Source organism: Pantherophis guttatus, chromosome 1, assembly GCF_059756535.1.
Source record: "Pantherophis guttatus breed Tessera chromosome 1, ASM5975653v1, whole genome shotgun sequence".
Classification (NCBI taxonomy): domain Eukaryota; kingdom Metazoa; phylum Chordata; class Lepidosauria; order Squamata; family Colubridae; genus Pantherophis; species Pantherophis guttatus.
Genome location: NC_142063.1, coordinates 116,853,732 through 116,879,963, shown reverse-complemented (window position 1 = coordinate 116,879,963; position 26,232 = coordinate 116,853,732). Strand labels below are relative to the sequence as shown.

General features: G+C 39.2%; 1 protein-coding gene and 1 long non-coding RNA gene across 2 annotated transcripts in view; one reads left to right on the top strand and one right to left on the bottom strand.

The window, feature by feature from the left end:
• Positions 1 to 724: 724 nt before the first annotated feature.
• Positions 725 to 24,269, top strand: LOC117675239 (aldehyde dehydrogenase family 3 member B1). The gene is made up of 11 exons (XM_087883649.1): positions 725 to 810; positions 4,283 to 4,841; positions 10,176 to 10,338; positions 11,233 to 11,343; positions 11,487 to 11,607; positions 11,735 to 11,820; positions 12,770 to 12,851; positions 15,612 to 15,998; positions 18,481 to 18,647; positions 21,681 to 21,780; positions 23,525 to 24,269. The coding sequence occupies exons 1-11, from the start codon at positions 801 to 803 to the stop codon at positions 23,716 to 23,718; spliced, it is 1,980 nt and encodes a 659-aa protein (XP_087739775.1). The 5' UTR covers positions 725 to 800; the 3' UTR covers positions 23,719 to 24,269.
• Positions 14,343 to 26,232, bottom strand: part of LOC148116549 (uncharacterized) — a 16,884-nt gene continuing 4,994 nt past the window's right edge. Inside the window, exons 3-4 of the long non-coding RNA XR_015731660.1 lie at positions 21,817 to 21,879; positions 14,343 to 14,494 (exon numbers count right to left, since the gene is read on the bottom strand). This is a non-coding gene — a long non-coding RNA (uncharacterized LOC148116549). The remainder of the gene's footprint in view (positions 14,495 to 21,816; positions 21,880 to 26,232) is intronic.

Below are 26,232 nucleotides of genomic sequence, written 5' to 3'. Positions count from 1 at the left end.
AGCAAACAAGGACTCCACATACGAAGAGAGAGTGTCTTCTCCAGAATACCAGCCATCCTGTGGCTGATGAAGGAGAAAAGTGGAATTTTGAGCAGCAGAGTAAGATGCAAGAGAGGATTCCCATGGCACTATTGCACTGCTTAGGGAGGCTACCTAGCCCACAGTGCAAATATTTCATTTCTCAATCTTTTAAATATTAAAACTTTTGCAATATTTTAAAATCAGGTGTGCTAGGAGTGGAAGCTCTACAATTGTACTTATTTTCATCAAATAAGTTTGGCAGAGAAAATTATTTGTTTTAGATCCTAGATCATGCTAATATACTAAATTTATATGCTGACGGATTCCCAGCAACTCTTGGGGGCATATACATTTAATAATTTTTCCTATTCTATTTGGATCCATTCCTGTGCTTTTCCCATCTCCCCCTAGGTTCTCTGTTTTCCTTGTCTCTGCCCACATAGTTCCAAAAGACCAGCTCAGCCTTCACATGCTCCATATGGATTATCTCCACCCTTCCAGTCATATCCTTTGCACTGAATATTCCCTTCTCATTTTTGTGGTTTTGCAGAGCCACACCCACAGCACCTTCAGCATCCAATGAATTACCAGAGGGCTTTGGTTAATAACCAATCAGCCTGGCCAGAGACGAAGTGCCAAGAAAACAAACCAACATAAGCATCCTAAATAAAAAACAGTTCTCCAGAAATAAACAGGGTGAAGAGGAAACTTCCAGTTACCACTTGCATCCAGAATCAGCCAGGCAGAAAGAAGCAGGCTGAGGAATACAAGCTACAACAATGGAAAGAGGTACCAAAGAAGCATAGAGGCTGGAAGCAAATGCCATATTTTCCTCCTAAGGCTGACATGGCAACCTGGTGCCTTACAGAAGTTTTGAATTTTCTTTCTATTCAGGCAGCATGGCCAGGGGCAAGAGAGAGGCATTTTAGCCTCAAATATCTGGAGGACACCAGGTTGTCCCACTCTGATATAGGGAAACCTATTTCCAGCTCAGCTATGGGTCCAGGGAGTTAAGAGAGCATTAATCGGATTCCCTTCTAAGATTTTACAGTTCAGATCTCGGAGAAGAAGCTGTGATGGTTCTCCATTATGTTGCTGAGCCATTTTTCAGAGAAACCTCAACTGGCATAACAAACTGTGAAGGATATTGGCAGCTGGTGGTCAGCAAATCTATGATTCTGGAGCATCATAGATTCTATGTCTTGTGATAAGTGGTTTAGATAGAAAGGGACTGGATATAATCGGAGCTTTTGGAAGCGTGTGTAGAAATCAGTCAAAGAGATACTCATTGGCTAGCCTATTTGGACTCTGGTACTGTATTTGAAAGACACGGGTCCTTATCATGGGAATTTGCTGCTGTTCCTTTAGTCCAGAGGTCTTCAAACTTGGCAGCTTTAAGACTTGTGAACTTCAACTCTCAGAATTCTCCAGCCAGTCTTACTATATCTCAATTTCAGGCTTCGATCTACAAAATGGAAATAAGGGACGTGTTATAGAGTAATTGTAAAAATGAATACTGCATGAATTTTGGTACTAGATTCGAAAAGCATGGGTCCCTGTATTGGGAATTTGTTGCTGTGCCTTCGGTCTTACTATATCTCAATTTCAGGTTACTATCTATAAAATGGAAATAAGGGACGTGTTATAGAATAATTGTAAAAATGAATGCTGTATAAAATACTCTGGACTACATATTTAAGAATAAGTTATGACATCCAGTTATTGTTCCAGGGATGATGTGTAGAGGAAACATATTGAGTCAAAAACGAACTTTGTTTATTTAAGTAATTGTTTTATTACTTTTTAATAACAGCAATAGAGAGCAAAACACAAAAATGATAGTGATGATGATACATACATAGTCAAAGAGGAAAAAACATAAAAATGTAAGAAATATAAAAGAAATATAACAATAAAAACCAATATGACATTTTTTTCTAATTGTAACTAAACGGTTACAATTCTATATATACTTGCTTAATGCAAATATTATTTAAGTACATACATATTTCTAATACATTTACACAACCATCTTAGTCTGTATAAATGAGTACCATATTTCATTATATTTGTCTATACAAAGTCGGCAACGTGCTCATAAGTGTCAAGGCCAACCAGCTCTTTAAGCCATTGAATAAATGGCGCCAGTCACATATCTTTCTAATGCTGAAATATCAGACTTCTAGCCATAGAAAGAGCACAGAGAATCCTTTTAAGTAGTCCAATTATCAAATTCCATTTACTGGGTATATAATTCAAATATTATCATCTGAAAATGTTAGGTTTTGTTGCATAATTGTATTTATATTGTTCATAACTTTCTCTCAAAAATGTTTTCACCTCAAATTAGGACATTGTAGAAACCTGTTTTAAAGAATCATTATCCTTATTACATCTCCAACAAAATGCTGTTTTTGACAGTCCTTTTTATATACAAATCTAAGGGAGCCAATCAATTTTAAGTATTACTTTTTACTGTACAAATTGTAATTTGAGATCCATTGACACTCTTGCTATAGAAATTAACATACTCTCCCATTCTTTAAGAACCTCTAATTCTTCATTTTACTCATTTCTTAACATCTGCATATCAAATTTATACAACTTTTAATGAGATAACAAATATCTATAAAAACTGATCATAGGTGTTTTAATTTTAAAGGATTTAACAAGTGTTCTAGTATCTCAGGTGTCTTAAAATGCTGCTAGTCTAAATAGTCTTGTTAACAAATTATGTAATTGTAAGTATTGTCAGTGAGTTATATCTGGTGGTTGATATTTATATGTTAAGACAAAGCATGTTAAACATTTATCTTTATCATCTACCAGTTGGTTCAAAGTCCATAACCACGCTTCCATCCAATTTTCCTATATCACTGCCTTTCTCAGTTTTTAAAATTGAGTTTTAGTATACTTACTGTAAATCCTAAAATAGTACTGTATACCTGTATTCCAAAATTGTCCAAATCAGAAAATTAACACCATTTTTTTTTTACTTCCAGTATTCAATACTTGACTCTAAATTAGCATGGTGATTTTATACAGTATATTATAAAAAGAAAAAAAGAGCTCAAAACTATAACCATTAATCATTTTAGTTAATGTTGATGAGAGTTGTCAATAAATCAATATTAGAGGGCCATATATTCTTAATTCTTCTGACTTTGCTGTAATTGTATCTTCTTCAGTCCTAGCCTGCCCATCTAGTGGTTCAGGGTAGAAGGTCCTAGAGTATCATAAATCTCACAGGTCATGCAAAATGTCTAAAAAAGAATGGGAACTATGGTGAGAATAACTGGATACTGGTCTCACTGATGTATCTTCCTTGTCATTTTCCCTTCTGACAATTAATATTACTTCTGATCTTGAATTTCTCTGGAGGAAAAATTAGCCCTGGAGAAATTTTCTAGGAGAATGTATTCATCAGAGAAGTTATTTATACAACTCATTGTGTACCTTAACCTATTATGGATACTTTACACAATTTGCTATTTGAATCCTTAGTTGGTTTTACCTATGTATACAGTCATCAACCTTTCTCACTTCAATAATTTCCAAACATGTAGATGTTACAATTCCCAGAATTCTATAACAGCATTTTTGCTTACCATTCTGGTAATCGCAGTCCAGTATAACTGCGCTGGCCTGGAAGCCACAGTTGTGAAAGACTGGGCTACAAAAACAACACAATATGTTGAATTTCACACTGCAGGAGAGAGAGAGACAGAGAGAAATGACAGGGGATTCCATAAAAATCATTCAATGTTAAAAGTGCAAATTTAAAAACAAAGTAAAAATAAAATTGTTCTAACCCATATTTTACAATGTCACATTTCAATTTATGGGTGGTAAATTTATAGGCAATAAAATGTGATTCTCTCTACACACTAAAATGACATTATGGATTCTACCATCTCATTTCTCTGCTTACTTGGTTTATTCCCTTTGCATTCAAGAATACTTGTGATAATTTAAAATATTTGTGATATCTATTAACTGGCAGGGAATGGCTTGAAATATTGTCATAGCTTGTGACTATAACCTCAAATCCTGTTCCCTTCAATATAGAATATAATAGATGTGAATCCATGGGCCTAGAATAGGACTAATAAATTAAGATCTTCCTGAAACTGAGTAATTAGTATACATATATTTTCCCTTTTATTAGAAGTAGTGAACATTAGTAATTATACACAGAAAATGTGTAGACATTAATAGCCACAAGGGAGTGCATCTGATTATTTTTCTTCTCTTTTTCTAGCTGGAGAAATAGTGCAAGGTGTATTTCAAGGAAACTGGGGCAAAGTTCAGAATATATCCAGGCAATCTGAAGACCAGCAAGGTGCCACCTTCATTGAACACAAACTTCATGAAATTCCACTGGAAGACGAATGCGCTGCGAGTTCAGGGAGGCTGATTATCAGACCTCAGGGCAAGTTCACGTACAGTATCAGCCAACAAGGCAGACTGCAGAGTAGCAGCTCAGGACAGCACGGATTCAGGCAATCTCAAAGTCAGAGAGGTGCTACTTTGGCTCAACACAAACTCCACGACATTCCCTTCAGAGATTGCACTGTGAGTTCAGGGCAGCAGGCTACCAGAAACCACTGCAATCGCACAGAAAGTTCCAGTCAACAAAACCAGAAACCCCAAGATGCTTCCAGCCAAAGTGGCTCTTCAGGGCAAGATAGCAGAAGACAAGAAAACAGACAACCTCAGGAAAACTCAAGCGGGAACACAGAGAGTTGCTCCTCAGGGAGCTCCAATCCAAAGGGCAACAAACCGCAGGACACTTGCAGCCAATCCAAAGGATCGGATAGGTAAGAAACTGGTACAGAGGAAAACAGGTTAGGTGAGATCTCTCCAAATTACTACACTGTATTTTCTGTTGAGCTCAGTTTGTGTGATATTCTATTGGTAAAACAGGAGAATCAGTGTCCGGTAAGTACAGGTAGTCCTCGACTTACGTCCACAATTGAGCCCAACGTTTCTGTTGCTATGTGAAAAATCTGTTAAGTGAGTTTTGCCCCATTTAACAACTTTTCTTGCCACAGTTGTTAAGTGAATCAGTGTACTTCTCAAATTAGTAACACGGTTGTTAAGTGAATCTGGCTTCCCTGTTGACTTTTTATTTATTTATTTATTTATTTTTATATGCTGCCCTTCTCCGGAGACTCAGGGCGGCTTACAATGTGTTAAACAATAGCCTTCATACTTTTGTATATTTTATACAAAGTCAGCTTATTGCCCCCACAAACCGGGTCCTCATTTTACCCACCTTAGAAAGGATGGAAGGCTGAGTCAACCTTGAGCCTGGTGAGAATTGAACTCGCAGTAATTGCAGGCAACTGGATGTTAAATGCTGCCTTAGTAGGAGGCATTAGCCTCCTACGCCACTCAGGCTCCTTTGCTGGTCAGAAGGTTGCAGAAGGTGATCACATGACCAGGACACTGCAACCATCATAAATATGAGTCAGTTGCTAAGCATCTGAATTTTGATTGTGGCCTTGGGGATGCTATAATGGTTGTAAGTGTGGAAAAGTGGTCATAAGTCACTTTTTTCAGTGCTGTTGTAACTTCAAACGGTCACTAACTGAATTCTTATAAATCGAGGACTAATTATACACGGCATGAAACTATGTCATATACAGTGGTGAATCAAAAGCATGTTCACCTGGGTCTAGGGCAGTGGTGAAATGTAAAATTTGTTACTACCGGTTCTGTGGGTGTGGCTTGGTGGGGGGGTAATGTGATTGAGTGGGTGTGGCCAACTTTTTTTTTTAAACTATTTTTTTCTACAACCTCTTTGCCCGAAAAGATTGTAAAAAAAGTGCTTTTAAAAGCCTCTGACAATCCCAGCTGAGCTGCGCAATTATCAGAGGCTTTTTTTTTTTACTTTTAAAAGCATTTTTTCGGCTGAAGAGGTTGTAGAAAAAATGCTTTTAAAAATAAAAATAAAAGCCTCTGATGATCGCGTGGCTCAGCTGGGCATGGGGGGGGGCAGGGATTTTTGCTACCAGTTCTCCGAACCACCCGCCACCATCATTACCGGATCGGGTGATCCGGTCCGAACCGGGAGCATTTCACCCCTGGTCTAGGGCAGTGATGGCGAACTTTTCAGCACTGAGTGCTGAAAAGGGAGTGTGCGTGTGTGGGGCACCAAGTGCCGAAAAGGGAACACTGCGCGTGTGCACGGGCTTTACGTGCACGCTTGTCAGGGCTGCGACCAAGCAGAGGAGCTGACCAGGGGGCATGCGCGTGCTGGATAAGGTACTTCCGGATCCGATGTGCGCATGCGCACCAGCCAGCAAGTCTTTCAGTTACTGCTGTGCATGCACACAAACCGATCAGTTGGCCGGCACGCATGCTCATGCCGGAAAATGGAAGACCAGCTCTTCCGGTTTCTGGCACTGCTACATGCACAAAGGCCAGCTGATCGGCGTGTGCTCATGTGTGCCAGAAACCCGGAAGAGGAATGGGCAACGCCGCGCGTGCCAGGTGACATGACTCCATGTGGCACTTCGGGCATTTGTGCCATAGGTTCACCATCATGGTGACTATAGTGAGAAGGTTCACACATGTTAAACTTGCTTAAAACCCTTCTTGCAGAGTTCACAAAACTTGTTACATCAAAACTGAAAAATCACATTATGGACTTGCAAGATGTACAAATCCAGAGAAAGCACTTAAAACTGTGTTTCCAGGAAGATAGCAAAGATGAAGAAGACACATTTTATACATTACAGAAATATGTTAGATTTAGTATGTGGGATAATATAATCTCTTGTCTCTATATAAAAAGAGGTCTGTACTTTTAATAACAAGTATTAATAATTATAGGCAACATTCAATAGGTCCTGCCTTGATTCTTTCCAACGTGGCTTATCTGTTCTTGGAAACATTGTCCATCCTTACTCTCTGCCTATTGTGTAAACTGGATAGAACTTTTGTCAGGCAAATACAAATAATCAGGATAGCTGAGAAAACGAATGAAAAATTAGGAAAAAAAATCTTGAATTTTAAAAAGTCATTGTAATTGCTGTCTATATTAAGTATTCCTCTGGATGAATTACTTCCCCTGTTACAAAGCAAATGACTTTGTTCCCAAGCTTGGAAAATACAGGGTGACACCTGGGACTCTAGCAAGCTTCGGGCATGGGGCTTGCAGTTGGTCCAGGAACTTTCTGCAAATGTCTTGGCAACTTGTCATTACTGGATGACTTCAAAGGTACTTTGTATCACTTTGTAGCCAACATGAACAAACCAATAGGATTCAACAGCCCAAGGTTCAATGACTTCTTGTGGAAGTCATTATTTTGGAGTAGCAGTTGAGCTGCATCAGCCCGATGTGTGTCTGTTGGTTTCTATGTACTTAAGTCTGCTGGTCCTTGGCCAAAATACTCTGCTGCTTTCCTGCCACTCTTGTTTCTTTAACAGACAAGTAGCTTTGTTCAGGTGTTTAGCATTCATATTGAGAAATCACAGTGTAAGATTATGATGTTTTCCAGGTAAAATGCTATGGAGAACTTAAATTGGTTTATAGGAAAATGGTGGACTTATTATGGCAGATCCAGTTTTCATTCAGAAAGGGGTTTTATTTATTTAGACGACTTCACCCGTCTTAAACAACTTTGGATGTTCACAAATAGCAGTAACTCTAAAACATAAGCATGAAACAATAAAACTGTCAAATAAAAGCAAAAACCTTTCACCTTACACTTCGGATGCTTTCCGGCCAGTTCCAATTACCCCAATTCTATTCCATCTATTTTATTCTGTCCTATCCCAGTGCCTGGCTAAAAAAAATAGGTCTGGATCAGTGGTGAAATCTAAAATTTGTTACTACCGGTTCTGTGGGCGTGGCTTGGTGGTGGGGGTAATGTGATTGGGTGGGCGTGGCCTTTTTTTTTTTACTTTTAAAACCATTTTTTACATGTAAAACCATGTAAAAAATGCTTTCAAAAGATTCTGACGATCCCAGCTGAGTTGCCTGATCGTCAGAGGGTTTTTAAAAAACCCTCGCCGATCAGGCAACTCAGCTGGGATCTTCAGAGCTTGGATCGTCAGAGGCATTTAAAAGAAAAAACTTTTTTTCTTTTAAATGGCTCTGACGATCCAAGCTGAGTTGCCTGATCGACAGGCAACTCAGCTGGGATCGTCAGAGCTTGGATCGTCAGAGGCATTTAAAAGAAAAAAAGCCTCTGATGATCGCGCGGCTCAGCTGGGCATGGGGGGCAGGGGCAGGGATTTTTGCTACCGGTTCTCTGAACTGCCCGCCGCCATCGCTACCTACTCGCCCGAGCCAGTCCGAACCAGGAGCATTTCACCCCTGGTCTGGATGGTCTTCTAAACAACTAAAAGGGTGGGGGCCTACTGAATTAATGGGGGGGGTTTTAGGATGTTCCATAAGGTAGGGGCAGTGATGGAAAAGGAACACCTTCAACAATTCACTAGATCAGGGTGTCAAACTCACGTCGTCATGGCAGTATCATGTGACATATCAGGACTTTTGCCCCCTAAATTGGGCATGGGCATGGCCATGGCCAGCATATGACGCATCTGGTCCGTGGGCCACGAGTTTGACAGCCCTGTACTAGATGAATATCTCAGGGAAGGGACTTTGAGCATGCCTATCCTTTCTGATGTAATAAGACAGGCAGATACTCTCAGAAGGGTGATCCTGCAAATAAGCATGTCCTATGCCATGTAGAGCTTTAAAGTTGATAACCAGCACATTGAATTGCATCCAGAAGGAAACTGGAAGCCAGTGCAGCTTGTGCAATAAAGATGTAACATGGGCATACCTAGGAACATCCAATACTGTGCATGCCATTCTGTTCTGGATTAGTTGTTAATTTCAAGTGGTCTTTAAAAGCAGTCTTCTGTAAAGTCTATTACAGTAATTTGAACAGGAAGTGACTTAGGCAAAAGTGTCCATATATATAAATAAACAGAATGCATAAGTAGGCCAAATCTTTTCTTCCAGGCTCAGCATCTCTTTGTAATTAAAAAAGAATATTATGAAAACTTGGAACTGGATGAATGGAGAACCATATTCAATTATAATATATATTAGCATGCCCCACCAACACTGCCCAAAAAATTAAAACATACAAAATACTGACATCTTGCTAAAATAGGAAGTGTTTTCCAAAGAATTTGCTTTAAAATTTGAACAGTAGCAAAAACTAAATTAAAATCTGGATCAAGGATCCTTTTCTTATCCCAGGGGTTGGCAACCTGTGGCTCTGGAGCTGGATGTGGCTCTTTCATCCCTCTGCTCCGGCTCCCTGTCGCCAGTCAGCTCCACAATTGATAGGGCTTTCAGCTAGGATAGATAGAGGAAAAAGGACAGTGTGCTAGGAGAAGACTCTATGATGGGGGAACCGGACTTCCAGTTGGCAGAAGAAAAAGGATGCCACGCTAGGACGAAACGCTATGGTGGGGGGAACCGGACTTCCAGAATTGAACTGGGGGCTTCCGGTTAGAGCCTTTGTGGCTCTTTGTGTTTAAGGTTGCTGACCCCTGTCTTATCCCATCCTGTTTGTCCCATTTTATTCAGTACATTTCTTCTCCAGGCAAATTATTCAGTTTTCATGGTGATGGTGATCAGGATCTGGAAGCCCAAATTCACACTGAACACTTGAAAAATGGCAAGCTGAGATGAATTATTTGAAGTAACATCAAAGAATGTAAGGGCTGAAGGAGTTCATGGAGAACATCTAATTTCAATCTCAATAATCTAAATGCTAGGGTCAGAATCTATTGCTATATGAAAGAAAAAACTTTGATTATTATCTGAATATCACCAACTGAGTTTGTAAGAAAACTATGAGAAAAGTATGGCAGCAGCTATTCTTGCTTGTGACCCAAAATAATGACATTCTTTAGAAAAAGAATGTCACACGTGTGGGAGAAAAGGAAAAATATTATTTTGAGTCTTGTCTGAAGTAGAAATCTTTGTATTAAGTATTGGGAAGCCAAAAAAGGTATTGAGTCATGGCAGAAATTTCCAGATTCTGTAAAGTAAAGAAAGACAACATGGTTATCCATCCAGTTCTTACAGAGCATCCAGCCTTGCGGGATCAGGATTAACATAAATGATAAAAAGAGTGGGATCTCTTTTGATTCTATGAGTGTTTGTTTTCTCCTAGTGTAAATGCCTATGCTGGCCTAGTGGATTCCTTACGTGATGCCTGGATGTCAGGAAAGACGCGTCCAAGGGAGTATCGTGTCTCACAGCTGGAGGCCCTGTGTCACTTTCTGGAGGAAAGACAGGCTGATATCCAGCATGCCATGTGTGAGGACCTACACAAGGTGAGTGAGCTATCCATTTAGAGCGCCTGACAGCTCAGAGGGGACTTGCAGATGAAGAATAGAATAGAATAGAATTCTTTATTGGCCAAGTGTGATTGGACACACAAGGAATTTGTCTTGGAGCATACGTTCTCAGAGTACATAAAAGAAAAGATATTCGTCAAGAATCATAAGGTACAACACTTAATGATAGTCATAGGGAAACAATCAATATAAATCGTAAGGATACCAGCAACAAGATTACAGTCATACAGTCATAAGTGGGAGGAGATGGGCGATAAGAACGATGAGAAGATTAATAGTAATGCAGACTTAGTAACTAGTTTGATTGTGTTGAGGGAATTATTTGAGGGCTTGCTTGCCAGTTAATAAACATGGCACAGCTATTCTATTTTTCTTTGTTAGATTTTCCATGAAAAAAATATATGAAAAGGAAGCAATGTTTTCTGTATGTGCCATGAGAGCTGAATTTAGCTGGCTTTCAGGCTATGGAAAATCATTATGTAAACAGTTGAGCAGTCAACAAATGATTAAGAGTACACCCAAGTACTTTATCTCAGAAAAGTGGGATGAAAATTTTTAAACTTATCAAGACTTTGATTTCTTTGCATAGTCAGTCATCTAACTACAGTATATATAGTTTTGTTTGTAGTTGAGTTTGTGTGCAAGTCTCCTGCCTGATTAAGGTTTAAGAACCTAGAATACTAAGCTTAGTGCCATATCCTGGTATAAAACCCAAATATCACATTTCAAGAATCAATTGAGATGATGGCATGATAAAACTTTATCATGAATGAGAAACAAGTTTGCTCAATGAAGAACTGCTACATAGTTTGCCTCTGAACTCAGTATGGACATCACTGATGCACCTCATTTTCTCTTTCTTCTCCTCAGCCCTGCTTTGAAACTGAGTTCACGGAGATTTTGTTTGTGAGAAATGAACTGGCCAATGCTCTAAACAACTTAAACTACTGGATGAAGGATGAAAGTGTGAACAAGAACCTAGTAAGGAGAGAAGCTGAGTGGTGGGAGAACAAATGAAAAGGAATGTTTCTAGGTTGGATGGGGATGAAAGTCGAAAGGATATATTATCTCATCGAACTGAAGGTGGGCTTTCTATCTGAAAAATTGTTCTGGTTTTTCTGTAGCTGACACAGCTGGATTGTGCCTTCATTCGCAAGGAGCCATATGGTGTGGTGCTGATCATTGGAGCCTTTAACTTCCCTCTTCAGCTTACTTTGGTGCCCCTTGTGGGAGCCATTGCAGCTGGTGAGTGAGAAGCTATTTCCTAATTCATTTCAGACATAAGATCTTATGGGTGTTCTTCCAGGAGATCCAGGTATTGGTGGATGTTTATCTGTTGCAAGCTTAGTAAAGTGTTTTCTCCTCATTCTAGGGAATTGTGTGGTTCTCAAGCCTTCAGAGGTGAGCAGCTGCACTGAAAGGCTCCTTGCAGAAGCGTTGCCTTGTTATCTGGATCCGGTGAGTTCCTCAACTGCCAGTTTATCTTTTTTAAAAAATCAAAATGAAGCTGAGGGGTTTTGATTTGTCTTTTCTTCTGCCTTTGTCTTAATTAATCATGAGAAGGCAATTCCTTGGGCCCATTGAGGAAAAACTCTGGATCTGAACTAATCTACAATTTTTAATCTGTTTTTGGAAGTTGGGAGAGTTTATTTCTGCCTCAGTTCCTTCCAAAAAAATGCATGTTCCTTTAGACCAGAGGTCTTCAAACGTGGCAGCTTTAAGACTTGTGGACTTCAACTCCCAGAATTCTCCAGCATAGCATAGCTGGCTGAAGAGTTCTGGGAGTTGGAGCCCGCAAATCTTAAAGCTGCCAAGTTTGAAGATCTCTGCTTTAGACTGTGGTTGTGGTAACCTTCTGTGGATTACAATTGAAGCATCAAAGTGCACTGTGCTTTTTCTAGCCTCTTGATTTCAATGAAAACAAAGAAGGCTGTCCACTCTCAGCCAGCCACAGCAAAAGGGTGACGTACAGTTAACAGTTGGATATGCAGTGCCAATTTATTTAGGATGTAGGTTTTATGCTTTCTGTTTTTCTTAAAATCCAAGTGCTGTGTAGGAGACTAAGTATATATAGTTACATTAACAAAAGGCTGTTTTGGGTAGATAAAGGAAGAATGAATTTAGGAGATTACTATGAAGGCAGGACAATTCCATTCCCAAGATTAGATAGGAAAAAAAAATAGGTCCCTATTACCATACTCTCACTAAATAAAAAATGATCATCCATTTTAAAATTAAAAACTTTTAAGGAAAAACTTAATTTCCTTTCAATTTAATGTATCAGTTCCTTGCTCCAAATTGCTCCCAAAAGGCTTTTTGCCTTGCAACGTTTCAGGGACAAAAAACATCACTTGTGTGATGTGGAGGCTAGTTTGATTGGATGTGAACTTCCTTTTCTATTTTGTAGGAAACCTTTGCTGTGGTGACAGCTGGTCCTGAAGAAACAGGAAAATTACTGGAAAATAAGTTTGATTATATCTTCTATACAGGTGACTTTCCCTTCTTGAATATTTTTTTCAGGTTATTCTTTTCAACAGTACTTTTTTTTTAATTGATTATTAATGACTACATAAATATCTATGTGGTAAGCTAATGTACAACTATTGAAACTTTTAAGGTTCTGTTTAATTATCTAAGATCATTATTTACAACCCCCCCCCAGTAAAATTCCTCTCTGTAGCTAATTGCAATACCTCTAAACCAAATTGTGTATAGTGCTGCAATTTGCCATGTGTCTTAGTTAAGTACCTTTACCATGTTTATCACAATACAGCTGAATCAGTGGCAGGTTAGACCCAGGGCAGTAATGGCAACCCTTGTGGGGCTGACGTGTCAAGACTTCAGAAAATGCCTAACATAAACAGTGCCTGCATGTCACACCCACATACCTCCCCACAAACATCAGAGAAATATTATCTCCCTCCCATCCAGGCCTCCATGAATAGCAGTTCTTGATGGCAGTGTCAAGGCTGGACCTGAAGTACGAGGCCAGGGCCTTGACTTCAGCCTAACACCACTGCTGCCACTCAAAAAGGCCGCCTCACACTGTTTCCCAAGAACAGCACGATGCCCTTGTGGCTCAGTGTTCTCTAGGATCTGCCATGAGCTATTTACCTTCAGCTGATGTTCTCTTTTAGTTGATAGGCTCCTGCAACATACCTGAGCTGCTCCAGGTTTCAGGAAGCCTTTGTTCTTGAAGGAGCCTCAGAAAATGTTATGCCTCTGAAGGCTCCAAAATTCACACTAAAGCTGGCCCCATTCTCACATAATCTTTGGAAGCTTCACAAGAGCAGTCCTCCCTGGGGAAGCTTGGAGGCTATGCAAGAGCGCATCCCTTTCTCATGTGGCCTCTGCAGCCCCTGAAAATTGCTTGAGAACAGGGCACACTTTCAAGAATCATTGTTGTCGGGTGTTGGTGGAAACTGGCTTGTCACCCAAAACATTGTGACATGTCACCTATGGCACGCATCATAGGTCCTCCATCAGTAGCCCAATGAAATTGTTGTATATGGTGTTTGTAACTTCGGCTGTCAGCAACTTCTAGATTGTAGATGTTGCCCACAAGTGAAAAGATGAGTTGTCACACTGTTAAGTAAGGGGGAAAAAAACTATGCTTAATGCAAACTTTCAGTCTTTTGAAAATAATGAAAATTCTTTGGCTTTTTTCCTCCCAAAGAAGATACTAAGATTTGTATTTCCCCTTTCATTCCCAGAACAGCTCAGGGTAATAGCAAGAACAACTGCACATTTAACAGGAGTTTGGCAGCAGAGTTTGATGTGGGATTTTAATGGACTGTCTCCATACATTCTACATCTAAATTGACATTTTTAAATAACTTGGATGAAGAGATAGATAAAATAATTATCAAATTTGCCAATGGAATTTATGGATGGAATATATATTTCAGCAGAAAGAAACCAATAAGTTAGGGAAATGAACTGAAAATAAGGGGAAAATTGAGTCTGCATCAATCAAGTTACTAAAATGGGATTCAACTTTATTCTGCATTGGTCAGACCATATCTTGAGCATAGAGTCCACTTCTGGATGCTATTGTTGGAATAAGTTCAGACAATCCTGATCGGGGGATTGGAAAAAGAAAGGCATAGACTTGAACTGGGAATTTTTAGTCCTAAGGAAAGAAAAGACATAAGGTGAAGGGGGAAAATGGTACTCTTCAAGCACTTGAAAAGATGCCACGTAGAAAACAAAGACTTTTTAGTCATCCTAGAAGTTAGGACATGAAATAATAGCTTTAACAGTAAACATGGGTATGTTGAGTGCTAATACATCTGGACACCACCATCTCTTTGGATCTCTGCACTTAGTAGGTTGGACTCAATGGATGATTTAGCATGTCTTTCTCTATGATTTTCTGAAATGATTGTAATAGAAATTGAGTGTGTCTCTAAACCTGTGGAGGTTTTTCTCAACTGAAAAGCTGCCATGGGTTACTTCATGTCTATGCTTAGGGCTATTAGATTTGATGATGTGATTATAACATAAGATTACAAACAACCTGTTTTTGACAAAGATAAGTAAAATCAACATTTATTCATTTTTGATTATTTACAACATTGTTTTTTCCTTCCCTTTTTTTTAAAACAATCATAAAACCTTTGAAAGAAAATCAAAACCAGAAATAGTATTTGCAATGTCGAAAACAAATACCCAGATGGTAGCTGTAATTTGATCTAGGAGTGTCAAACTTGCGGCCTGCGGGCCAGGTGTGTCACGTGACTGCAAGTTTGACACCCCTGCTCTAGAAGATAATCCCAGTACTTTTATAAATTTACATAATTATTCCGTGATATTTCTTTCAATTAGCTCTTTTTAATGCAGTATTGATTTATTTATTTTTATCAAGAAATGACAGGAACATTTGTAGATTTCAAGTTTATACAATACAAATTCTTGCAGAGTCACTATATTAAACACTGGTAAATCACTGATTTGCCAACTATTCAGAACATTATCATTATAGGATATCGCAGGCTGCCATGTTTTGACCATTTTTAAAATATATTTTCCAAATTCTTACTAAATCATAAAATAATTTTTGCATTACATGGAACTGCTTAAGCAGAGTTGGCTTGTTGATTATTATTAACATTTCATGGAGTTTTTAAAACAACCAGCATGGAGTTTTGCTGATCTGATCTGATCTGATGACAGAATTGAGCCCCCAGTGTTGGATGGGAGTTGTGCTGAGTATGTCTTTTGACCCAAATTTTGCCATTTCTTTATAGGGAGTGTCCGTGTAGGGAAGATCATCATGACTGCTGCAGCAAAACATGTGACACCACTGACTCTGGAGCTGGGGGGTAAAAGTCCCTGTTACGTGGATAAATGCTGCCATTTTCAGAATGCAGCCAACCGAATTGTTTGGGGGAAATTTCTCAATGCTGGACAGACATGCATTGCACCAGATTATGTGATCTGTACACTTGAAACACAGGAGAAGTTGATGCCTTGCTTGCGCCAAGCTATCTGTGAATTCTTTGGAAATGAACCCAAACAGTCAGCTGATTTTGGCCGCATGGTCAATGACAGGCATTTCAAGCGTGCCCAAGCTTTGCTGGAATGTGGCCGGGTGGCCATTGGTGGAGAGACCGATGAGTGTGAGCGTTATATTGGTGAGTATACAGCTTAGAACTGGAGGAAGAATAAGAGGGAAGATTTGGAGTTTGGGAAAGACAGGAAGACATTTCATGAACACTATCTAGTAGGCTTTTAGAGAAATCTGTGTGTTCACTAGGAGTTGAAAATGACTTATGGTACATAATCAATCGTTGTTGTTTTTAACCAATTAATCGTGTCCGACTCTCGGTGACTTTATAGGCAAGTGGTTTCCATGTGACCTTGTCAAGCACCATTTCATTCAATTGTTGTATGTTCAACTTTGCATCAGATTTGATGTTATCAATCTTTCTTTCTTTCTTTTTCTTTTCTTTTAATTTATATGCCGCCCTTCTCCGGAGACTCAGGGTGGCTTACAATGCGTTAAGCAATAGCCTTCATACTTTTTTTATATTTATACAAAGTCAGTTTATTGCCCCCACAATCTGGGTCCTCATTTCACCTACCTTTGAAAGGATGGAAGGCTGAGTCAACCTTGAGCCTGGTGAGATTCGAACTTACAGTAATTGCAGACAGCTGGTGTTAATAACAGTGCTTTTAGTCCACTGTACTACAGGCTCATGTAGCATATTCAATCCAGCATATTCTTAGTTTGCCCCTTCCTCTTTGCCCACTAACCATTCCTAGCACCACTGCCTTCTCCAATGAATTTGCACGCATAACATGGCCAAAGTAAATCAGACATAGTGTTATGATCTTGGCTTCTAGGGATGTGTCTGCTTTTATACAATTTAATCAATCAATTAATCAAGCTTATTAAGAATGTATGGTTAATAGTTTTGATTTAGATCAACCTCCCAAGTTGATGCTTACCAAATGTGTTGGACTGTCACTGGCCACACAGGCTTCACATTTTGAAAGTTAAAGTCCAAGAAAGCTACTTTCAACAAACTAACAAACTCTGAAAAATGAGATTATTAAAGTCCAATCAAACACAACACTACAGAGAAAGAAAGAAAAAAGACCCCAGACAAAACCAGCATGTTTGCATAAAGAGCTCTCTGACAAACTGAGGGATGAAAAGGACAAGTAAATGGAAAGAGGGGCTCATAACTAGAACAGAATATCAGCGAACAGCCCAAATCTGCAAGGATGGAGTCAGGAAAGCTAAGGCTCCAAATGAACTAACACTTGCAATAAATGTCAAATATAACAAAGGTTTCTTTCAAACAAGATGGTTATGGGCAGCAGGGAGAAAGTGAAACTACTTAATTACTTCTTTGTAATATCTTCATGTAAAGGGAAAAAAATAGCACTGTGAAAACAGGAAAGCAGGTCAAAATAGGCAAAAAAATTAGTAAAATAACACGTCTCCACTTTAGCTGAGTTCAAATCTCAAGGACCAAATGGTTTACATCCCAGGATTCTAAAAGAGCTAGTAGATGTGATCTCAGAATTACTGAACAAAATCTTTCAGAGCTCCTAGAGTATTGGGGAAGGACCAGAGGACTGGAAAAGAGTTGATATGGTTCCAATTTTCAAAAAAAGGAAAAAAAATGGAAATCAGCTTGACATCATTACTTGGGAAAATCCTAGAAAAGATAATCAGAGCATTTGTGAGCACCAAGAAATGAACAAAGCAATCAAGAGAAGCCAGCATGGGTTTGTTAAAAACAGATTGTGCCAAATAAACCTTATTGCCTTCTTTGATAAAGTGACTAAATTAGTGGATCAAGGAAATGCTATGGATATAGTGTGCTTAGACTTCAGGAAGGCATTTGGCAAAGTAGATCGTAGTCTATTTCTTGGTAAGATAGAACAACTTGGGACAGACAGAACCAGATAGATTTGCAATTGGCTGATCACCACATTCAGCCTGTATCCCTCAATGTAACAATGTCTAAATGAGCAGCACATAAATGTAATAAATAATAAATAAATGGAGAGAAACATGCAATGGGGATACCTCAGGATTCCGTCTTGGGCCTATTGCTCAACATCTTTATTAATGATCTAGATGAAGGAGATAGAAGGGGAGCTCATTTGGAAGATTCAGAAGTATCTTGACAGAATAGAGCAACATGCCCTCTCCAGTAAGATGGAATTCAGTAGTGAGAAAAGCAGAGTCCTGCACCTAGGCAGGAAAATGGACAAGGAGCAATGGGCAGAAGCTTGTTAAGGAGATATTTAAAGAAGAAATGTCCTGATCATGAGAGCAATTAACCAATGGAACAGCTTGCCTCCTGGAGTTGTGGATGCTTCAGCCCTGGAAGTTTTCAAGAAAAGATTGGACATCCATTTGTCCAGGATGGTATAAGGATTCCTCACCATGGGCAAGGAGTTGAACTAGAAGACCTTCAAGGACCCTTCCAGCCTCATGATTCTCTGATCTTGCAAGTCTCAGACTGGGAAAGTCTGTTTAAATTTTTCTGGGTTTGCATATTGGAAGTGAAGTCCTGGGGAAAGCTAAAGCTCTCCAAAATAAAGTTATGGTATATAAATAGAATAAGTCTTGATGTGATCTTTTGCCCATTACAGCTCCAACCGTGATGGCAGATGTGAAGGAATGGATGCCAATCATGCAAGAGGAAGTTCTTGGGCCCATCCTGCCAATATTCAATGTGGGGGATATGGAGGAGGCCATACATTTCATCAATTCCAGACCTCGCCCACTAGCTGTGTATGCCTTTTCCTGTGATAACAAGGTATATTGTTTAAGATACAGCATACTGTATCTGGGAGAATCTGGATTATTTCCCATAACCCATAAAGTTGTTCTAGTATGGATAGTAATGTTTTCCCTTCTATTGTACCACAAGAGCTCCTATCTAGACATTCCGGGGCACATGTGGATTGCAGGCTGGCAATCTCCTGGATTCCCATTGACCCAGATGTCCCTTTCCTGTGTAACTGCTGACTTCTGTGCCTTGATGTAGATCAAATGTGGGTTTTCTGGATCAATATTCCCATTGACACCCAAAAATCAAGACTTTGTACAAAGTGCATGGTAGCCTCTTCCTTGCACTGTGCACAAGTGCGTAAGGCACTTCTCTTCTTTGAAATAATGTGATGTTTTAAAAAGTTTGATACATAGAATTATTGAGAGGTCACTTTCCTTCTGACCAGAACTTTTCTAAATATGTTATGTAATTTCCAACTCCCAGAAGAAGAGCTGTGGCTAAATTAAAATACAACCATGTAACTACACTGAAAATCCAGTCCTAAAAAGGACAAGATTATGCAAATCATAAAAGGAGAGTTTGAACTCTGACTTCATCTCACCACATATTCAGGAGAGCAACTGGGGGGTTATACTGTGTGAGGGCAACTATATTACTGGGTTTGTTTTTGAGGTGGTGTACAGGTTATAGATTGTGGATAGACTTATTATATATTCTCCTCCGGTTTCAAATGTCCTCTCCCAGAAGCCTGCTAGGTTTATACATTCTGCCCTTCCTTCCAGGATTGCAGTTGTTTGATAATTATTTGTGTCCTTACTATTTTCTAAAGGAGTTTCACTCCATCCTTGGTCTGGGAAAGAGAGAGGCTCCCATAACATGTATTGTCCTTCGGGCAAATAAATAGCAGGAAAAAAAATGAAATGATTTCTGTAATATGCCACCCTGTCCTTGTAGCATAAAGTCATGTGACTAATTAGTTCAGCCTATTCTTCTTCTTCTGAAGACAAATCAATTTTGCAAGTGATAATCAAACTTTATTTTTCAAAAAGCTAGGATATATATAGCATCCAATTTACAAAATGCACACCAAGCTCTTGACAGACCACAAGATTGTGGTTGTCTGCTGTAATTAGTAAGCTTGGGAGAAGACAGTTTTCAAGTTCTGCATCAGGTCCCAGGAAATTAGAAAAGAGAAGAAAAAAAATTCAACTCACTCCCAAATTACACAGAATGCCGTAACTTTCCAGAGAAATAGGAATAAGTTTTCTAATACACAGAGAAAGAAGAAGTTAAAAATTAGCATAATCTCTAACCATAGCAGTCACCTATTGCTAACAATCTGAATCTTGAAGCAAGTCCTCTTTTTTTTCTGTCCCTGAGCCTCCTGCAACCTCTTGAAGGTAATTTCAGCTATTTGTCAGAGGTGGTGGGGAGATGGCATCCTCCATTTCCTCCCCCCAAATTCAGACACTGACATTTCTTGTTCTGTAACCCAGAATTCTGCCTTTGCATTTTAAAAATACAACTTTTCCCTTTATCTGGGAAGAGAAGTTGAGACAAACTCCTGAGTGTACAAGTACTGCTCGACTTACGACTACAATACAGCCCAAAATTTCTGTTGCTAAGCAAAGCAGTTTTAAGTGGGTTTTGCCATATTTTATGACCTTGTTTGCCACAGTTGTTAAGCAAATCACTGCAGTTGTTAAGTGAATCATGCATTCATTAAATGAATCTGCCTTTGCTGCTTGGAAGCCAGATGGGAAGGTTACAAGTGGTGATCACATGACCTCGGGACACTGCAACTGTCATAAATAGCGATAGCAATAGCATTTAGACTTATATACGGCTTCACAGTGCTTTACAGCCCCCTCTAAGCAGTTTACAAAGTCAGCATATTCTAGGGTTGCCAGGTGTCCACTATTTGAGTGGACAGTCCACTTTTTTCACATTATGTTCACTATTTTTTTTCACAAAATAGTGGACATTTTTTTTATTCAAAAGCTTTATGATGAAATGGTATGTAATTTAAAGCTGTACAGTCTAAGAGAATAAGGATAGGAGAATCGCGTTTTGTCTTTTTTTTCATAAGTTAGAATGAGACAAAGATCGAATATCCATTGAACTCGATTCTCCGAAAAAATTAATGATGAGGTTAAAATAAAAATATATTATAAAATTATGTACAGTTCACATTTTTAAAATGTATTGTAGCTTGTGTCGACTGACCTAAAATGGCGTGTTAAAATGTTTGTAAGAAAATATATAATTTAATTGTAAATTTTTTAAATTTTTTTTTACTACTTAACACCCCCCCCTCCGCTTGTCCGCTATTTTTTGGAAGCAGACCTGGCAACCCTACATATTGCCCCCAACAATATGGGTCCTCATTTTACCTACCTCGGAAGGATGGAAAACTGAATCAACCTTGAGCCTGGTGGGAATCAAACTCCAGGCAGTGAGATGAATTAGCTTGCAATACTGCATTCTAACCACTGCACCACCACGGCTCTTAACATGCCAGTTGCCTAAATTTTGATACATAACCATGGGAGTGAAAACCAGTCATGTCACTTTTTTCAGTGTGACTGTAACTTTGAACGGTCACTAAATGAATGCTTTGTAATTGAGGACTACCTGTATGCTGTAAAGCTCTTGCTGGAGAAAGGGCATTGATTATATTAACCAAACTTGTCATTTTTATTTCCATTCATTGCTCTTGGCTCTGTATGAATAGAGCATGGGAGTAGAAAACAGGGTGTGTGAATCCAAAAAAGGGTCATTTGCATTTTCAATCTTTCAACTATTTTATTAAGATTCATAGATAATCTTTATTTCTGCCTTCCAATTGCTAATTGACTACATCTACAATATTAGCCATTTTGTGAGTGTGTCTGTGGCACATTTTCAACATTCCAAATGTTTGTAGTGGCCCAAAGGTTAAAGACTCTCGTTGGTATCGTGACACTTATTATTATAGAGCTGGGATCTGATCAAACTCTTGTCTGGAAGATTAAGGATGGGACTCCTAATACTCTTCTATTCTTTTTCTCTTTATAGGTTGTGAATGAGGTACTGGACCGTACTACTAGTGGTGGCTTTTGTGGTAATGATACCTTGTTGCAAGTATCATTGATTTCCCTACCATTTGGTGGCGTTGGTAAGATTAGTTTTCTATGTTATCTTTATTTCTTACCTTTATCCTTATCCTTCCCTTTCAACAGACAAGTACTCCCTCTTGATGATGTTTTTCATCAGACTAAAGACAAAAAATGTTAAAAGTTAATTTTAAACCATTTGCAGGTTAAAACAAATTGCTCGAATAGTAAATTCCCCTTTATGCTATAAGCTAGGTGGTTGTCAATATACTACTAAAACTTGATTCATATAACCTTTAACTGGGCAAAACAGTGCACCAATCATAGGACATACTTTTTGACTCAAATGGGTTAATTTACAGAATGCGTCTATAATCTGGAATTCAGGACTCCAGTGATATTGAAATTTGGCAAATTAAATAAAATAATTTTATGACATACAATTATTATAAAACAGCTTAGGATATAATACAAAATGTCATAAAACACTTTTGGTACTGATGCTTGATTGTGCTATACAGTTCAACGTGGGCTATTTTCAAGGCAGATAGTTCTCTGAATGTATCCCAGCTGTTTTCAATAAAAGCAGTTTATTAGAAGCTGTGCCAACTTTTGAAGACATTGAGGTATCCGTTAAGGAAACATCACTGAAAGGATGTCCTAAAGCAATGGCTAACCTTTTTGCCATCGCGTGCCAGGAGGGAGAGGTGGGGGAGATTCATGCATGCGCGTGCCCACATCTATAATTCTATGCATCCCATCCTGTGCGTGTGCGTGCAACCCCCCTTCCCCCCCCGCTCCTGGCACATGATGGCCCATTTTTCTTTCTCACCTGCTCCAGATCCTCTCTATGCATCTGGGGAGGGTGAAAACAGCCTTCTCCACCCACTCCGGAGGCCTGAAGCAGCCCATTTCCCAACTCCCGATTGGACAGGAAATGACATTTTTTGCTGACCCACCAGGAGTTGGGAAATGGGCTGTTTCAGGCCTCCAGAGGGCCTCCGAGGCAGGGGGGGAGGCTGTTTTCGCCCTCCACAAATGCATAGAGGATCTGGAGCCAGGTGAGAAAGAAAAATGGGCCTTCCCCACCACCCCCAGACCTTCCGGAGGCAGGAAACAGCCTGTTTCCCTACTTCTGGTGGGCCCAGAAGGCCCAAAAATTAGATGGCCAGCGCGCACATGCACGCCAGAGCTGAGCTGGCGTGCCCACTGATATGGCTACACGTGCCACCTGTGGCACGCATGCCATAGGTTCGCCATCATGGACCTAAGGGATGACAGATTATCTCATCTATAAATAAAACGAGAGAGCAGAAAGTATCCTGGTCTACATTATACTGGAAAGCAGGTGTTAAAGGGAGGAGGCTCATTATTTTAACTTTGTAAGTGATGCTAACAATATCAAAATATAAACAATTCTGGTTTAATAGGGTCACATATTACACTAAACACAGCTTAACATGCTGTGTAAATCAACATTTGATATGATGATTTAATATGGATAATTCCATTTTATTGGGGACTAAGGCAGTTGTAGTTCACCAACCATGAAACAAAGTAGGCCAGGAAATTATCTAACCAAGTTTTGTCTATATGGGATTCTCTTCTTTAGTTTCTTCTTTAAGAGTAGTTGTTCAATATCCATTGAATATAAAACCTTTTGTGGTAAGTATTATGAAGAAAGTTTTTTAAAGGCAGCTATTATCTATCTTGAACAAAAATAATTACAAGTGCTGCTCAAGTTGTGTTGTCAGCTAAAATACAAGTGTGTGCAAGATTTGATCTGAATTTTTTTTAATATTGCAGGATGCAGTGGATTGGGCAAGTACCACGGCAAATTTACTTTCGACACATTTACTCACTTCCGTGGCTGTCTCTTGCGCTACATAGGCCTGGAAGCAATCAACAGAATGCGCTACCCACCATACAATGATAGTAATTTGAGAATAGCGGTTGCCTCTACGGAGGTCAGGCGTAAGGGCATGTGCACTTTGTTGTAAGGCATTAAATCACATCACCTGTGTTCTTAAGGAACATTGACCAACAAGTTTGCTGTAGAGTTGAGAGATATTTTTCCTTCATCAGCTGGTCCTTAAATTTTGCTTCATCACCTTCAAAGATCCTTGAAAAACGTTCTCTGTTCTGACAAACCTTATTTTTGCCATCTTTGCTTCTTACATTTTTTCTTTATCCTATACAACCTTTAGTAAATTCAACATTTAGCAGTGGTTAGAAAACTTAGGGACCCTTCAATTCTCTTTGCACCGTTGTTGGATATACAACATGTTCTCAATTCCAGCAAGGACTATTTATATAATTAACATTTACATACAAAATTTCATCTTGCCTTTAACACATAAAATTAATTCTGCTTAAAAAATCTAGAAGCATCATATTCTTTGTTAAAAATGGACAAGTACAGCTCCTCTTTACAGTGGAGCAATCATTCTGATTTATATAGTTGTCCAATAAGGGTAGAAGCATGGATGGTCTTTGTAAAATGATCAAGTATTTCCTAGTGGATATTTAAACATTGGATTCATTAAACAACTTAAAGAAATTCAAAGCTGATGTAATACATGTTATTGCACATAAACATATTCTGTTGACAATGCATTTTCTATATTGTGATGCTCTAAAGCTCAGACATGCCACCTTTAATTATATTTCTTTCAATATCCTGATGATAGAAGGTCTCCTTTCCATTGAACCACGTATTGTCCTTATACAGCCTGGAATCTAGGATTCGCTTTACCTCGTAATGAGTCTCCCCTTCCATCACTATGGTACCTAGGGCCACCCGAGCTGCCCGCCTTAGCTCAGAACCTACCACCGGTTTCAGTAGGCTACTATGGAAAACTGGGTGTACCTTCCCCAGAAGGTGGGGAAGTTTCAATTTCACTGTGACCGGGTTAATGATTCTCACAATGGGGAATGGCCAGTGGTGGGCTGCAAATTTTTTAACAACTGGTTCTCTGGCCTAATGACTGGCTGGGTGGATGAGGCCAACTTGATGTCACTTATGTTGAGGGATGTTTTGCCTCGCCCACCCTCTCATGATCGTGGGGATGCTGCAACGGCTGTAAGTGCGAAAAATGGTCATAAGTCACTTTTTTTCAGTGCCCTTGTAACTTTGAATAGTCACTAAACGGACTGTTGTAAGTCAAGGATTTTATTTATTTATTTGTTCAACTTGTATGCCGCCTTTCTCCAAAGACTCAAGGATTATCTATGCAAAACTACAAAAAGCTTCTTTGTTTGCAAAAAGCTGCCCTAAATACCTTTCATTATATTAGAAATGGGGGAAATACACACTGAAGATCAATGAGCCATCATGGAAACCTAAACCATTCTGTCTGAATACCTTCCTTTTCCTCATGAATACCTGCAACCCAGAGTTACAAATCAGGCAGGTTGCCAGAGCACATTGAGGAATTAAAATAGTTAAAATACAAGGCTAACTATCAGCAGCCAAGTTACTCTTGCTCATAAAGTGAAACCCTTTAGCAGAGAGATCACTTAAGCTCTCCAGAAAGTGGGTGGGCATATTTGGGCTACAAAATGCAGAGCTAAAGAGACAAATTAACATCTTGAGTTAGGGTTAATCCCATTCTGCCTTTGTTCAGACCTTGCTGCAGGGAATTTTTGCCTATGAATATAGCTATCTCTTTATCTCTTAAGTGCTGACATCTTCTGTGGGCTATTAAGGGGCTGCCTTGTCCCTCTAAGAAAACATGTTTCTTCATTTCTCATTCAGGGAAATATATTCTTCCTTTTTAATATTTCTCAAAATATTTCATTCTTCTAGGAGAGGGGTGGGTGCTAACTTTCTACAATTGATGCCATGTTACTATGCCATATTATGCCTCAAAAAGCACCTTTAGGACAACCATGACCTGGATGACTGAAGAATCCCCATAGACAAAAGACTCCTGTGCTCAGTGAACTGACAAAGCAGAGTTTCCCACCCAGGAAAAGCAATCATTAGATCCATTTGCACCACTTAAAGATACCAGCTGGTCTCATTCACCTCACAAGATATCCTAAGGTAATCATCCAGATTCAAGGAAAGATCACATGCCCCCAGAAAGGCCGTAAAAAAAATCAGCATTCCAAGCTTGCATCCTCAGCCATTTCTTCTATGGCTATGCCAACCCTTCTGTAAATAGCTGTTCCAACTGTGTTGGAAGTATACTCCAAAAAGCTTAAAACAACCCTTTAACAATTTTTAAGAAAGTCAAGCCCCAGGAATAAAAGTACCACAAAAAACTCCAGGGGGTGGGGGGAACTCCAGAGAAGCTCAGTCTACAGACAGAAAGACTAGGAGTAAGGTTTACAATGTAACAAGCTTAACCCAGAGACAGTTTCTGAAAACACTTAAAGCAGCAGGGTAATTAAGGTAAGGATTAGGCTAGAAATACAGGCATACCAGAATGTTTCCTTGCTGCCTCCCTTGCAGGATTAGCCCTGTAAAGTGGGAAAATATTTCTTCCATCAACTGCTTCTCTGAACTG

Bases quoted from the DNA above. Each gene is read 5' to 3' on its own strand.
- LOC117675239 (XM_087883649.1), top strand. The intron at 11,821-12,769 runs GTGAGTTCCTCA...TCTATTTTGTAG, and splicing joins TGCCTTGTTATCTGGATCCG to GAAACCTTTGCTGTGGTGAC. The intron at 18,648-21,680 runs GTATATTGTTTA...TTCTCTTTATAG, and splicing joins CCTTTTCCTGTGATAACAAG to GTTGTGAATGAGGTACTGGA.